Below are 12,740 nucleotides of genomic sequence, written 5' to 3'. Positions count from 1 at the left end.
GGCCCCGCCCCGAGGCCCCGCCCCGAGGCCCCGCCCCGAGGCCCCGCCCCGAGGCCCCGCCCCCTAGCCCACCGCGTGTCCTGACTCTCCACCCTCCGCGTCCCGACGCCCCGCCCCTCCGCGCTGGGCGGCCCTGCAGCTCCCGTGTCGGCTCCCAGCGTCCGGCCCAGGGCAGTTACCGCTCCGCACATGGGAGCGCGAGGGAATGTTTGGAAACCACCCCTCCCCTATGCATGATCCCGGCAGCCCAACATCGTCGCACGGCTGCCCCATAGACTGGAGCACGCGGAGCGTCACTCAGTTTCTCAGCTCTCCAGCGACGCGGAGACCCAGATCAGCCAATCCCCGCGGGGAGGGGCGTGACCTTCCTCTTGGGCGGGAAAATCGGGTCCCAAGGTCCCAACCGAAGCCCTGACTCGGCCTTGTCCCGTGACTGACAGACGCGGCTCCGCCCACGCCCTGCCCCTCTATCCCCACCCTGATCACCGATTGGCCGGACCGCTCTGTTTGCGGGCTGATTGGCGGCTTGCGCCCGGCCGCGCGTTAAAGGCGGGTGCCTCGCGGGTCAAGGCGTCTCTTCTGAAGGCGGGAGCGCGCAGGTGCTCGGAGGGCGCCGGCCGGGTGGGCAGCGCGCGAGAGCCGGGAGACACTGACAGGACACGGGGTGCTTCTGCCATGCCTCAAACCCTTATAAACCCTCTTAAACCGTCAGGCCGAGACCTTCAAATGTCAGCCAGGGAAGATTCCAGATCTCCTCACCCCGAGAGGCTCCGAATCCCGCCAGCTTGAGGGACCTCCAAATCCCCTCAGCATCAGAGACCCCAAATCCCCGTAGCCTGAGGAGCCCCAAGTCCCCTCATCCTTAGACCCTCAGATCTCCTGAGCCTGAAGAACCCCAATTCCCTTCAGCCTGAGAAATACTGAATCTCTCAGCCAGAGACACCAGATTAACTCAGCTTCAGAGACCCTATATCCCCGTCAGCCTGGGAACTCTTAATCTCCTCAGCCTCAGAGACAACCAAATAACCTCATTGTTAGATACCCTAAAACCTTTTCATGACCCCAAAGCCCCTCAGCCTAAAACCAAAAACCAAACCAAACCCATTGCCATGGACAAACCCTAAATCTCCTGAGTGAGCCTGAGACACTCTCCAATACCCTTAACCTGGTGGACCCCAAATCCTCTCAGCCTAAGCACCCCAAATATCTTCAGACAGAAAGACCCCAAATCCTCATCTCCCATGAGATTCCAAATCCCCTGAACTTGAGGGAACCCAAATCACCTCAGCTTCAGAGACCACAAATACTCTCATCCCCAGGGACCCCAAAAACCCTCATCCTGGATGACACAAAATCCCTTTGATATAGGAGACTCCAAGTCCCCTCACCCTGAAAGACTCAAAATCTCCTCACCCTGAGAGACTCCCGAGTCCCCTTACCCTGAGAGACCCCAAGTCCCCTCACCCTGAGACCCCAAGTCCCCTCACCCTGAAAGACCCCAAATCTCCTCACCCGGAGAGACCCCAAGTCCCCTCACCCTGAGACCCTAAGTCCCCTCACCCTGAGAGACCCCAGTCCCCTCACCCTGAGAGATCCCAAGTCCCCTCACCTTGAGAGACCCCAAGTCCCCTCACGCTGAGACCCCAAGTCCCCTCACCCTGAGAGACCCCAAGTTTCCTCACCCTGAAAGACTCCAAATATCCTCACCCTGAGAGACTCCGAGTCCCCTCACCCTGAGAGATCCCAAGTCCCCTCACCATGAGAGACCCCAAGTCCCCTCACCCTGAGAGACCCCAAGTCCCCTCACCCTGAGAGAGCCCAGTCCCCTCACCTTGAGAGATCGCTGCTCTTAGACGTCCAGCCTGCTTTATTCTCAGATTTTTCCAGAAGCTGCAGGTGGAGACCCCAGACCCTTCTCTGAGAAACGCGGTTTCCTCTCGGTGGAGCAGGACCCTGAGGCCCCAGTCTGACCCCAAGGACCCCTCAGGCTGAGTTGCACTAACGCATCGGGGTCTGTCTGGCCTCCGAGACCCCCACCCCTCCGCACCCCGACCTCCACAGCACCTCGTCCCCCCACCCGGCGTCTCCAGCACGGGACACACCGGCACAGGGGCGGTGGTCCCAGCGGTCGCCTCTTCCAGAACCTTCTGTTTCCGCAGGAGCTGTGGCCTTGGGCTGGGACACTCCGGGCCCGGCCTGAGGGCGGTGCCGGTACCATGAGCCCCGCCAGGGCCACAGAGGAGAGCCCTGGGGGAGACGCGAGGAGGACGCCCACGGTGAGGGCGGGGGCGGGGGTCCACGGGGAGGAGAGGGGAGGGGGCTCACGGGGAGTGCAGGGGGCGGGGGTGGTTCACTGGGAGGACAGGGAAAGGGTCCACGGTGGTGACGGGCTTGGGGGGGGGGTCCACGAGAAGAAAGAGGAGGGGGCTGTGGGAAAATCAGGACGCCTACATCAGCACCCGCTGTGTTTGGGGAACGCTAGAAGATGTCCAGTGTCAGGATGGAGAGAGGGAGGGTCATTGTCCCCCCAGCTGCCCTCTGCCCAGGTGGAGGGACAGGCTGGCTGGACATGTGCCCTGCTAGTGAGCCATTGCAGGAATGTGTCATTTCTCTAGGCCAAGGATGCTTTTAGAGACATTTCCATATACTTCTCCAAGGAAGAGTGGGCAGAGATGGGAGAGTGGGAGAAATTCCGATACAGGAACGTGAAAAGGAACTATGAGGCGCTGGTCGCTATAGGTAATTGGAGGTGCTGGATGCGCAGAGCTCGGGGCCCTTGATCCCTGCACTCCTGTGACTCCCTCCTGTGTGCAGGGAGTTGTTGCTGCTGTTAGGTGCTGTGGAGTCGGTTCAACTCACAGCGACCCTGTGTGTGCAGGGAGACCTGGAGGGAAAGTTGGTTTTCTTGTGTCCATGCTAGAGTCTCCCAGCCCATTCACTGAGTTACCCCCCTTCCTTCTTCCTCCCAGCTTTTCCCTGAGTATAAAGGTTTTCCTTCTTTCCAGGTCTCAGAGCCCCCCGCCCAGCTTTCATGTGTCACCGCAGGCAGGCCATCAAAGCCCAGGTGGATGACACTGAGGATTCTGATGAGGAATGGACACCTAGGCAGCAAGGTGAGGCCAGCAGAATTTCCAGGGGCCAGGTCTCAGCCACTTCTCAGGAGTTAACAAAGGAAAGGGCTTGTTCACACAAAGACCTAAATGTTCGGCAGACAAGCAAGATCCAAAGGGTACAGCCAGTAAGAGGCCAGTCACTGAAAGTTCTAAAATGTGTAAGATGATAGTATATGTTATTTGTAGCTACATTAATAAATGGTAAATGGATAGAAATCTGAATGTGAATAAGAAATACCAAATTCAGAATAGTAGTCACCACGAGAGAAAGAGGAAGGGCTCACAGGTGACTCAGCTGCGATTAGTTTTTGTTTTTTAATTTTTAAATAGAGATAAAAAGATCAGAAGCAGCTGTAGCAGAATACTGAGGTCTCACTCAATGGTAGTGGGTATATAGGTTTTTCCAGTATAATTCTCCATACATTTCTTTATGCTTAAAAGTTATCATCTTTCTTTTTTTTAAGGAGGTTGTTTTTGCTAAACATTGATAATTAATCAAAGGACAATTAAGGAAACCTTAATTAAACTATAAAATCACTTTCTAATGTTAATTTTATAGTGGTTCATAGTTACTGGAATAAATGTCTTACAAGAGAAAACGATTAACACAAAATACGTAATTTGTTTATGTACATTTAATCGCAACACATAATCCTCTTACCCCAAATGGAGCCTGGTTTTTTGTCTTGATCTTGGGAGGGGGTTTGAGAGCTGTTTAATCTTCCTGAGCTTTCCCACATGCTCTGACCAGAGACAGCATCGGGTAAATAAAGTGCTGTGTCATCTTTATACAAGAGAAGCGAGAAGCTCACTTCCGCTCAGACGGGAGAGTTTATAAAATGGCAGTCCTCCTAATCGGGAAAGATCCAGTTAGACTCAAGATCTGTGATTCCCATCTGTGGATTTCAGACGTTTTAGGCTCACAAAAGTAGTGTGAGAGGTGAAACCCAATGCTTGCTTGTCCGATTTTGACATGGAGAGAGTCTTCATAGATAAACCTACCCCCACGGTTTATCACACATCTCTATCTGAACCTAGTTAAAATCCCCAACCCCGTCAATTAATTTTTTAAATAAATATAAGAGATACTTTGTGTACGTAAGATGAACCAGAGATGAGGTTTAAAACATTCTAAGAAACCAGTTAGGCATTAAGTAACGGTGCTGCGGAAACCATCTCACGTCCCCCTTGGACGCGCCGTGCTCTGGTTCCTCATTCTCTGTCCCTGCGTGAGCATCTCCAGAGTTTGGGAACATTCACCAAGCAAAATAAATTCTGATTTCTCATCACCTTTCAGTCAAACCTCCTTGGGTGGTCTCCAGAGTGGAGCAGAGTAAACACCAGAAGGTGAGTATCTGTGATTCCTACGGACAAAAACACCTTCCTCGTGGAGCCACACTCAGGTAGGAGCAGAAGGATGTATGTCAGAGCCCAGGGCTGCTGCCTCCCTCCTCCTGATCGATCCCTCCTGTGCGCAGCCTGACACATCACCGTCTTCACAGTAACGACAGCAACAGTAACAGCTGCCACTTGTTTGTTTTCTTTGCACAGTATTCCTGAGTTTATTTTAAGGCGTTTACATGAATAAACTCACTTAAATCTTATCGCTTAATAGATAACTTAAGAACATAGGATGAAGCAGAGATGAAATTTTATCTATATTTTTAACATTTTAGGAAAGTGATTAGTTGACTCCCCAACAGAAGCATAAAAAAAAAGTTGCCATTGAGTCTATTCCAACTCATCGCAACCTGTGTGTCAAGAGGAGAACTGTGCTCCATGAGGCTTTCAGTGGTTGTGACCTTTCAGCAGTAGCTTACCAGGCCTTTCTTCCAAGCACATCTGGATGGATTCCAACCTCCATCCTTTTTGTTCGTAGCCGAGAGCTTAACTGTTTGTGCCACCCCGGGGACTGCAAATAGAAAAACAGTTACCACTGAGTCTATTCGGATTCGTGGTGAGCCCATGTGCGTCAGAGTAGAGCTGTGCTCCGTGAGGTTTTCCATGCCTGTCACCTTTCAGAAGTAGATTGCCAGGCCTTTCTTCTGAGGTGCCCCTGGGTGGATTTGAACCTCCAGCCTTTCAGTTCATAGCTGAGTGCCTAACTGTTTGTGCTGCCCAGGGACTCCAGACTAGATGCATAGGATTTAATTAATGATACTGCAGAAATCATTTTCAAATCACCCTTGGTCCAAACAAGCCTATGAGGTGGGTACTTTGCTGACTGCTGCTTTATAGATGAGGAAACTGAGGTGCAGGCGTGTTCGATTACACACCCGACATCACAGTATCGGTGGGGGTAGAGTCTAATCCAAAACACTTACTTGCTCATTAAAATTGGCACATATTCGCGAAGTTCAGGCTTTCTTCTCTGAGGCCCAGGTGATGATTCAAACCTCAGACCTTCTCTGCTGTGTGCTAAGGTGGTTGCCGCTCTAAGACCCTGGCTAAGGGAAGCTTACTTCTACCTGGCTTCCTTGTCATTCCATCACGTGTAAATATAAGAGCGGTTGGTAGAGTGGATGGGCCCCACCCTCAGGGGTTCCCACTTTAGAAGAGGAAGCAGCTCCCAGTCCTGAGGAGCCTCAGGTTGATGACCGAGAAAAAGAGTAAGACAATGACTGAAGGATTTCTGCCAGATACACAGTATTCAGTAGAAACTCTTCTTCTGGAACTGATTTCAAATGCTCATTCCTGTAGGAGGAAGTAACAGCTCTCCTCTGGGCTCTGATTAAGCGCGTCTCGTGTGGTTTGAATGGTCTGCTTAGCTGGCCTCTCTGCATGAGAGCTGTTTGGGAGCCTGCTCCTTACCTGATTTGTCTCAGAAGGCCCAGGCCCAGCTCGGGCCCCTGAGAGACACCTGAATGTTTTCTGAATGAGTGATTGCACATTTGCAAATTAAACTATGAGTAAGAAGGTTAAGGAGCCCTGGTGGCACAGTAGTTAAGAGCTCAGCTGCTAATCAAAAGGTCGGTAATTGGAATCCACCAGCCACTCCTTGGAAACTCTATGGGGCAGTTCTTTCCTGTCCTATAGGGTTGCTGAGTCAGAATAGACAACAGCAATGGGTTTGTTTTTTGGTTTTTAAGGTTAAGGAATGCTGAAGGTGATACCTGTGGAGTTAGATTTCAACTGTGGAGATGACTGAGGAGGTGAATTTTATAGCACAACTGTGAAAGAAATAATCTCACATTTATACTGTATTTAATAACTCACAAAATGTTTTGATGAGCTGTATTACGTTTAATGCTCACTGTAACCTTGAGAATGAGGATGTATGCCCATTTATGTATAAGGAAACCAAAGAAAAGGTCAGAAGAATTAGCTAATGGTATACCCTTATTCAGCAGAATTGGTACAGGAACCAGCTAATTTAATTCCAGTATTTCAGTATTTTCTAATTCCAGAGTAAGTATTCTTTCCTGGATATGGCAATTTTCAACCTTTAGCATCGCTATCTCTGTTGTCTAGATACGTTTCTGCAGCCGTGTCTGTTCTCTTTCCAGTCGCACTGCTCCATTGTCCTCATTCCCAGTGTGCTTTGTGCTTTTCTGCATTTTATCCCCCAGCAAATGTCCACTGGTTTACATAAGACTCCCTCTTTCCATAGGCCCCACACTGTCTCTCACAGGCTGTGCTGATTCTCAGCTAGTCTCTCCAGCCTTCTCCCTCCCTCCATCGCTCCTGCACAGACATGTGGAGAAGGGTGAAGGGAAAGAGCCTGAACTGGACCCTTCCTTTTCCCTCGGGTCATCTGGCTCCCTGGCTGCTCAGGGTTGTTGGAGCTCTAGCTAAGGTCGTGTGTGTGGAAATGTCACATCCTAAAGCACTAAACAAATGCTTTTCGTCCTTTAATATATGACTCTCACATTAAAGGGAACACCCAGGGCACCACTAAATAATGAATCTAGTTTGAAGGAAGTGTCAGGAACAGAAATTTTGCTGAGCACAGCTGGCTCAGAGCAGGCCCAGAAGCTGGTGTCATCTCCTGGAGAAGCAAGTACCTCTGATCAACACTCAAGACAGAAACTGGGTAAGAAAATAAGTTGGGACTAGTCCCTCCAGCTCCTCTAGAAAGGTTCATGAACATGGTCTATGTGCCTAGGTTTAAGCTGGAGACCAGAAGTTGGATGCAGTATTGAATGTAATTAACTTCAAAGTCACAGACCTCAGTTATAATCCATACAGAAGCACTGAGGGTAGGCAAATCTTTGAAATTTTCTGAGGTCCAGTTTCCTAATCTGTAAAATAAGGATGAAGATACAGAACTCATGTATTGCTTGAAAGCATTCAATTAAATATAAAGGAGCTGACATATGCCAAGTGTCCCATAAATTCAGCTGTGAAGTTAGGCACCAAACCTTCTTCATTCAATGCACAACGCAACACAGTTTGTCTTCAACAAATATTTTCAGAAAGAGCAAATGCTTGACAACCCCTCTTTTAAGTAGAAAGTTTGGGAAGTTTAACCTGATAATGGGAGGAGCTGGAACCTAAAGTTGCATTAAGCATCAGTAGTCAGTGTGTGTGGAGTTTTGGTCTTTGAAGCAACGGTTATGGGGAAATCACAGTCTGTAGGACAGTGATGATTTGATGGGAGGAGAACTCAGATTTTCTGACAAAAGCAGGACTAACGTTGTACACCACACAAACTTGCCCACCTGTCTTCTCCACCTCAGAGCCCAGGAGAAAGGAGGTCGAGGTGAAGATGTACAGCCTGCGAGAAAGAAAGGGCCTCGCGTACCAGGAGGTTGCTGAGCCCCAGGATGACGACTACCTTTGTAAGTGACCCGCCTGCCCCTCACAGAAGGCTTAGGTCCTGGTCCCGAAGCGGTTTCCCTTCCCTAGTGACTTGGAGTCCAGGATTGAGGGCTGGGCTCTTTCTGCTCCTGCTTTCCAAGTGTAGGCCTGTTCTACGCTGCATCCTAATCCCCACTGCTCCCTCCTCCAGTCTGTGAGAAATGTCAGAATATGTTCCACCCTGCATCCTAATCCCCACTGCTCCCTCCTCCAGATTGTGAGAGGTGTCAGAATATGTTCTACCCTGCATCCTAATCCCTACTGCTCTCTCCTCCAGACTGTGAGAAGTGTCAGAATATGTTCTACCCTGCATCCTAATCCCTACTGCTCCCTCCTCCAGATTGTCAGAAATGTCAGAATATGTTCCACTCTGCATCCTAATCCCTACCGCTCCCTCCTCCAGACTGTGAGAAGTGTCAGAATATGTTCTACCCTGCACCCTAATTCCCACTGCTCCCTCCTCCAGATTGTCAGAAATGTCAGAATATGTTCTACACTGCATCCTAATCCCTACCGCTCCCTCCTCCAGACTGTGAGAAATGTCAGAACTTCTTCATCGACGCCTGTGCAGTTCATGGGGCCCCAACATTTGTAAAGGACAGTCCTGCGGACAGGGGGCACCCCAATCGCTCAGCCCTCACTCTGCCCCCTGGGCTGGGAATTGGGCCATCTGGCATCCCCAAGGCTGGGCTTGGAGTATGGAACGAGGCATCTGAGCTGCCACTGGGCGTGCACTTTGGCCCCTATGAGGGCCAGGTGACAGAAGACGAGGAGGCAGCCAACAGCGGCTACTCCTGGCTGGTGAGAAGCACCCACCCACTGCCCTGTTCCCACCTCCCGCCTCCCTCTGTGCCTTGGTAGGACGTGCTAGGGCTCACGGTGATAATAGGCTAGCTCTGTGCACTGCGCGGCCTCTGCACGGCCCTGGAGCTCCTGTTGAAGATCAGAGGGAAAGTGGAGGAGAGTGGGACAGAGATAAAGGCTCCTACCTCTGCTCCGACTGACAATCCATGCAGACCCGTAGGTGCTGACAAAGCAGCATATCGTGTCGCAACAAACTGAGAAGAGTAAAATAATTCCTCCGTTCATTAACCAAAAAATGCCTTATTTTTCTGACATTCAGATCACCAAGGGAAGGAACTGCTATGAGTATGTGGATGGAAAGGACGAATCTTGGGCCAACTGGATGAGGTAAGGCTAGAAGGTGTTTGGTTTCAGAGAGTAAACGAATCTCACAAGCCCAGACCTGCTTCCTTTTCATCATGGCTCCTTCAGGGGATTTTACACTCTGTCCTTTTTTCTCCTTACAACTCTCTTTCATGTCTTGAGACACCTAGAAATAAGGAGATAAAAGCACATGTCCTCTGCTCATGAACATCTGTGTTAGACAAGATCACAGGAACACACGTGGAGGACCCTCCTCTCACGAGCACCGACTCGCACTGCATTTATCTAGTTGACATTTATCATGTGCTTGCTGTGGCCTGCTTAGACACAGCTGTTCAAGGCCAGGCCCGGAGCCCATGTCCTTGTGGAGCTCTGGACTTACTGGAGACAGACATTAATCAGTTTGTTATAGGAATATTTCACTATAATTTTCATAGCTTTCAAGAACTAGTGCCAAGATAACCTAAAACAAGGGAGGTCAGACCTGATGTCAGCCTGCGTGAGGTGAGCCACAGGCTGTTCATGGACACCGGCTCACGATCCAGCCCCTCACCTTGAGGACTCTTGTTCTAGTGGGCACAGAGTGGGAGTGAACTAAGACAAAAGACCTCCATGTGTCTGTGGGAACCTGGGGAGCAGGTGCATAGTACTCAGGTAAAGTGTGGAGACATTGGAGAAAGACCTCTCTGAAGGAGACAGCCTTGGGCCGAGTGCTGAATGACGTCTAGTCATTTAGAAGCAGAGTACATCACCAAGTGCCATGTTCTGTGGCATAAAACACAAATTAGATTTCACAGATGCTGCACTTCACTGTGTTTACGGCCAGTCAGGGTGGAGGTAAGTCTGGAATTGGGCTTTGGAACATGGTTGATTAGGCCAGGGAGGTGCATCTTTGCAGGCTGATCTCCACAAGCTGGGCTTGGGGAAAGGATTTCACGTGACATCACAAATGAGGCTGAGGTGGGAACGGAAGTTTTCTGTGAGGTGTGGTTACAGAGTGGGCAGATCAGGGCCTGGAACATCAGGAGGGAGCAGGAGCAGGACCTGGCGCTCACTGCCAGTTGGTCTCTCACATCCTGTCAACCTCAGGTATGTGAACTGCGCCCGGAATGAAGAGGAGCAGAACCTGGTGGCCTTTCAGTACCACAGGCAGATCTTCTACCGGACCTGCAGCACCATCCAACCTGGCTGTGAGCTGCTGGTCTGGTATGGGGACGAGTACGGCCAGGAGCTGGGCATCAAGTGGGGCAGCAGGTGGAAGAAGGAGCTCACCTCAGGGACAGGTGGGCACCAGGGATCCTTCTCCTTGCAAATTGTCATGGTCCAACCCATAAGTAGAGTAGAATCCATCTAAAGTCAGTGAAATTCAAATCAGATGCTCCCCAAATGAAGGATTCATTTCATATGCCTTTTACGTTTTTATTCTGATTTTATTTTTTAATACTTCAGGCACAAAGTGTATAACAGCACACAGTGTTAGAAGCAAAAACAAGTTCTCAGGCACCAGCCAGTTCCCAGCATGGCAGTTCTTGCGGCCCTTTTAGCTCTTTCTTCTTAATCTCCTCAGGATTTCTAAAAACTATATGCATATGCTGTCATTCATTCATTCATTATTGCAATTATTCTCCTACGAGCTCCTGCTCTGTGCTAGACAGGGTCCCAGGAACTGGAAACACAGATTGATCAGGACATCAGAATAACTGCTCTGGAGCAGCTGACATGAAGGAAACAGAACATGAACATATAGAATATACACACACGCCTGTCACACAAGACAGTGAGCAGGCGTGCGTGTGTCACACCAGACAGCGAGCATGCACGCATGTGTCACACCACACGGTGATCATGCTGGGCAGAAGCCCAGTCCAGGGAGAAGGCAGAGTGTGAGGGGAGGCTGAGTGCTGCAGAGGGGTCAGGAGACCTCCCTCAGGGTCCTCACGAGAAGCTGGACTGAGACGTGCAAATACCTGTGGGCAGAGAACTCCAGTGGAGAAGGCAGTATACACAACCACCTGGGACCAGAAAGAGTCAGGGTGTTCGAGGAACAGCCAGGAGACCTCTGAGGAGAAACATGGGTGAGGGGAGCAGAAAGGGTCAGAGTTGAGGTCAGAGACATACACAGAAGCAGGGAAAAGTGGGGCCTGCGATGCATGCAACCAATTAGGGTTTGTCTTGAGTGAGACAGAGGCCGACAGGGATTTCCAGCTGGAGGATGACATGTTCTCTGTGAAAGACGAAGCTTTGGTTAATCTTGGAATAAAGACGTGGTGGGGCATCCACTCGGGGGCTACTTCAGTGTCCAGGTGAGGGGGTGGTGGGCGAAGCTGGGAGTCAAGAGGGTGTGAGAAGTCTGAACGAGGTATAATTTGAAATAAGACTTCCTATCACGTTTCCGCTGGGGTAAGAATGAGTGAAATCAATCAAGTATGAACAGGAGGTGTGCGGCCTCAGAAGGGACATGTTTTCATTTTATAATTTCTGGAAAACTAAGAGAGATGCAAGTCAGCAGGATCCAGCGTCCTATAGTCCGTGGGCCTGGGCCAGCCCTGTCTCCTTCACACCTGAGTCTCACTGCCTGAGAGAGAACCAGGCAGAGTTGTCCTCGGTTAAACATGCCTTCACTCGCACATGTTTTCCTACCACTGCTCCACACTGCCTTCCCATGGGGGGGGCCTCTGGGCCGAGGGCTCCTGACTCAGTGGATCCCACCCCTTGTAGAAAAGCCTGCTTGGGAGGTTTCCACCTGGGTCATTGAGAGCAGCATCTCTCAGGAGTAAAAAATAGCTGCCCATACCAGATCCAAGCAGGGACAGGATTTAGAAGATGTCTGTGGAGTGTGGGAAAGTCCACTGCAGTCTCAGCTAGGAAAAGAGCAAGGCTTCCTCCAGTTCCTACCTGAAAGCCCCTGGTCTGGCTGAAATGTAGAGAAGGGCCTTGATGTGGGTTTTCAGGTTGCTGAAGATGTAAAGAATAAAAACGGAGTGAAAAATAGGCCTATGAAGGAGGATGTTGTGGAGACAGATGCTGTGTTGTGAACACTCTATGAATGATTATGGGGAGGTCTTTCCACGAGATGAGGCAGCCTTGTCTACACCAACTCTGACTGAAAACTTTCTCTTCCAGGAGAGCCAAAGCCAGAGATCCATCCATGTCCCTCCTGCCCTCTGGCCTTCTCCAGTCAGAAATTCCTCAGCCAACACGTGAAGCACCGTCACCCCTCTCAGCCCTTCTCTGGAACACCTGCAAGGAAACACCTCCAACCAGAGGACCCCCGTCCAGGGGATCAGAGGCAGCAGCATTCTGAACGCACCCAGAATGACAAAGCAGAAGATCGAGAGACAGGAGATGGGTCCAAACGGGTGTTTGAAAGGACAAGGGAGGGGGAGACTTCAAAGGTCGACTCCAGCCTACCCAAAGGACAAATAGGGAGTTCTAGGGAGGGTAACAGAATGATGGAGACAGAGCCTAGCCCAGGCCAGAAAGTGAATCCTGAGGACACAGAGAAATTACTCCTGGGAGTAGGAATCTCAAGAATTGTAAAAGTCAGGCATGGAGAGTGTGGACAAGGCTTTAGCCAGAAGTCAGTCCTCATCACACACCAGAGGACACACTCAGGGGAGAAGCCCTATGTCTGCAGGGAGTGTGGGCGAGGCTTTAGCC

General features: G+C 50.5%; 1 protein-coding gene across 1 annotated transcript in view; it reads left to right on the top strand.

Annotated features, from left to right (window-relative positions):
- Positions 1 to 2,163: 2,163 nt before the first annotated feature.
- Positions 2,164 to 12,740, top strand: part of PRDM9 (PR/SET domain 9) — an 11,279-nt gene continuing 702 nt past the window's right edge. The window contains exons 1-10 of the mRNA XM_004378704.2: positions 2,164 to 2,276; positions 2,616 to 2,739; positions 3,006 to 3,113; positions 4,411 to 4,460; positions 6,990 to 7,146; positions 7,793 to 7,894; positions 8,443 to 8,714; positions 9,037 to 9,104; positions 10,170 to 10,363; positions 12,207 to 12,739. Coding sequence (XP_004378761.1) covers positions 2,217 to 2,276; positions 2,616 to 2,739; positions 3,006 to 3,113; positions 4,411 to 4,460; positions 6,990 to 7,146; positions 7,793 to 7,894; positions 8,443 to 8,714; positions 9,037 to 9,104; positions 10,170 to 10,363; positions 12,207 to 12,739 — 1,668 coding nt within the window. The 5' untranslated portion in view covers positions 2,164 to 2,216. The remainder of the gene's footprint in view (positions 2,277 to 2,615; positions 2,740 to 3,005; positions 3,114 to 4,410; positions 4,461 to 6,989; positions 7,147 to 7,792; positions 7,895 to 8,442; positions 8,715 to 9,036; positions 9,105 to 10,169; positions 10,364 to 12,206; position 12,740) is intronic.

Source organism: Trichechus manatus, unplaced genomic scaffold, assembly GCF_000243295.1.
Source record: "Trichechus manatus latirostris isolate Lorelei unplaced genomic scaffold, TriManLat1.0 scaffold00057, whole genome shotgun sequence".
Lineage (NCBI taxonomy): Eukaryota > Metazoa > Chordata > Mammalia > Sirenia > Trichechidae > Trichechus > Trichechus manatus.
Note: the sequence above shows the minus strand (reverse complement) of the source record. Positions and strands in the feature narration are given on the sequence as shown.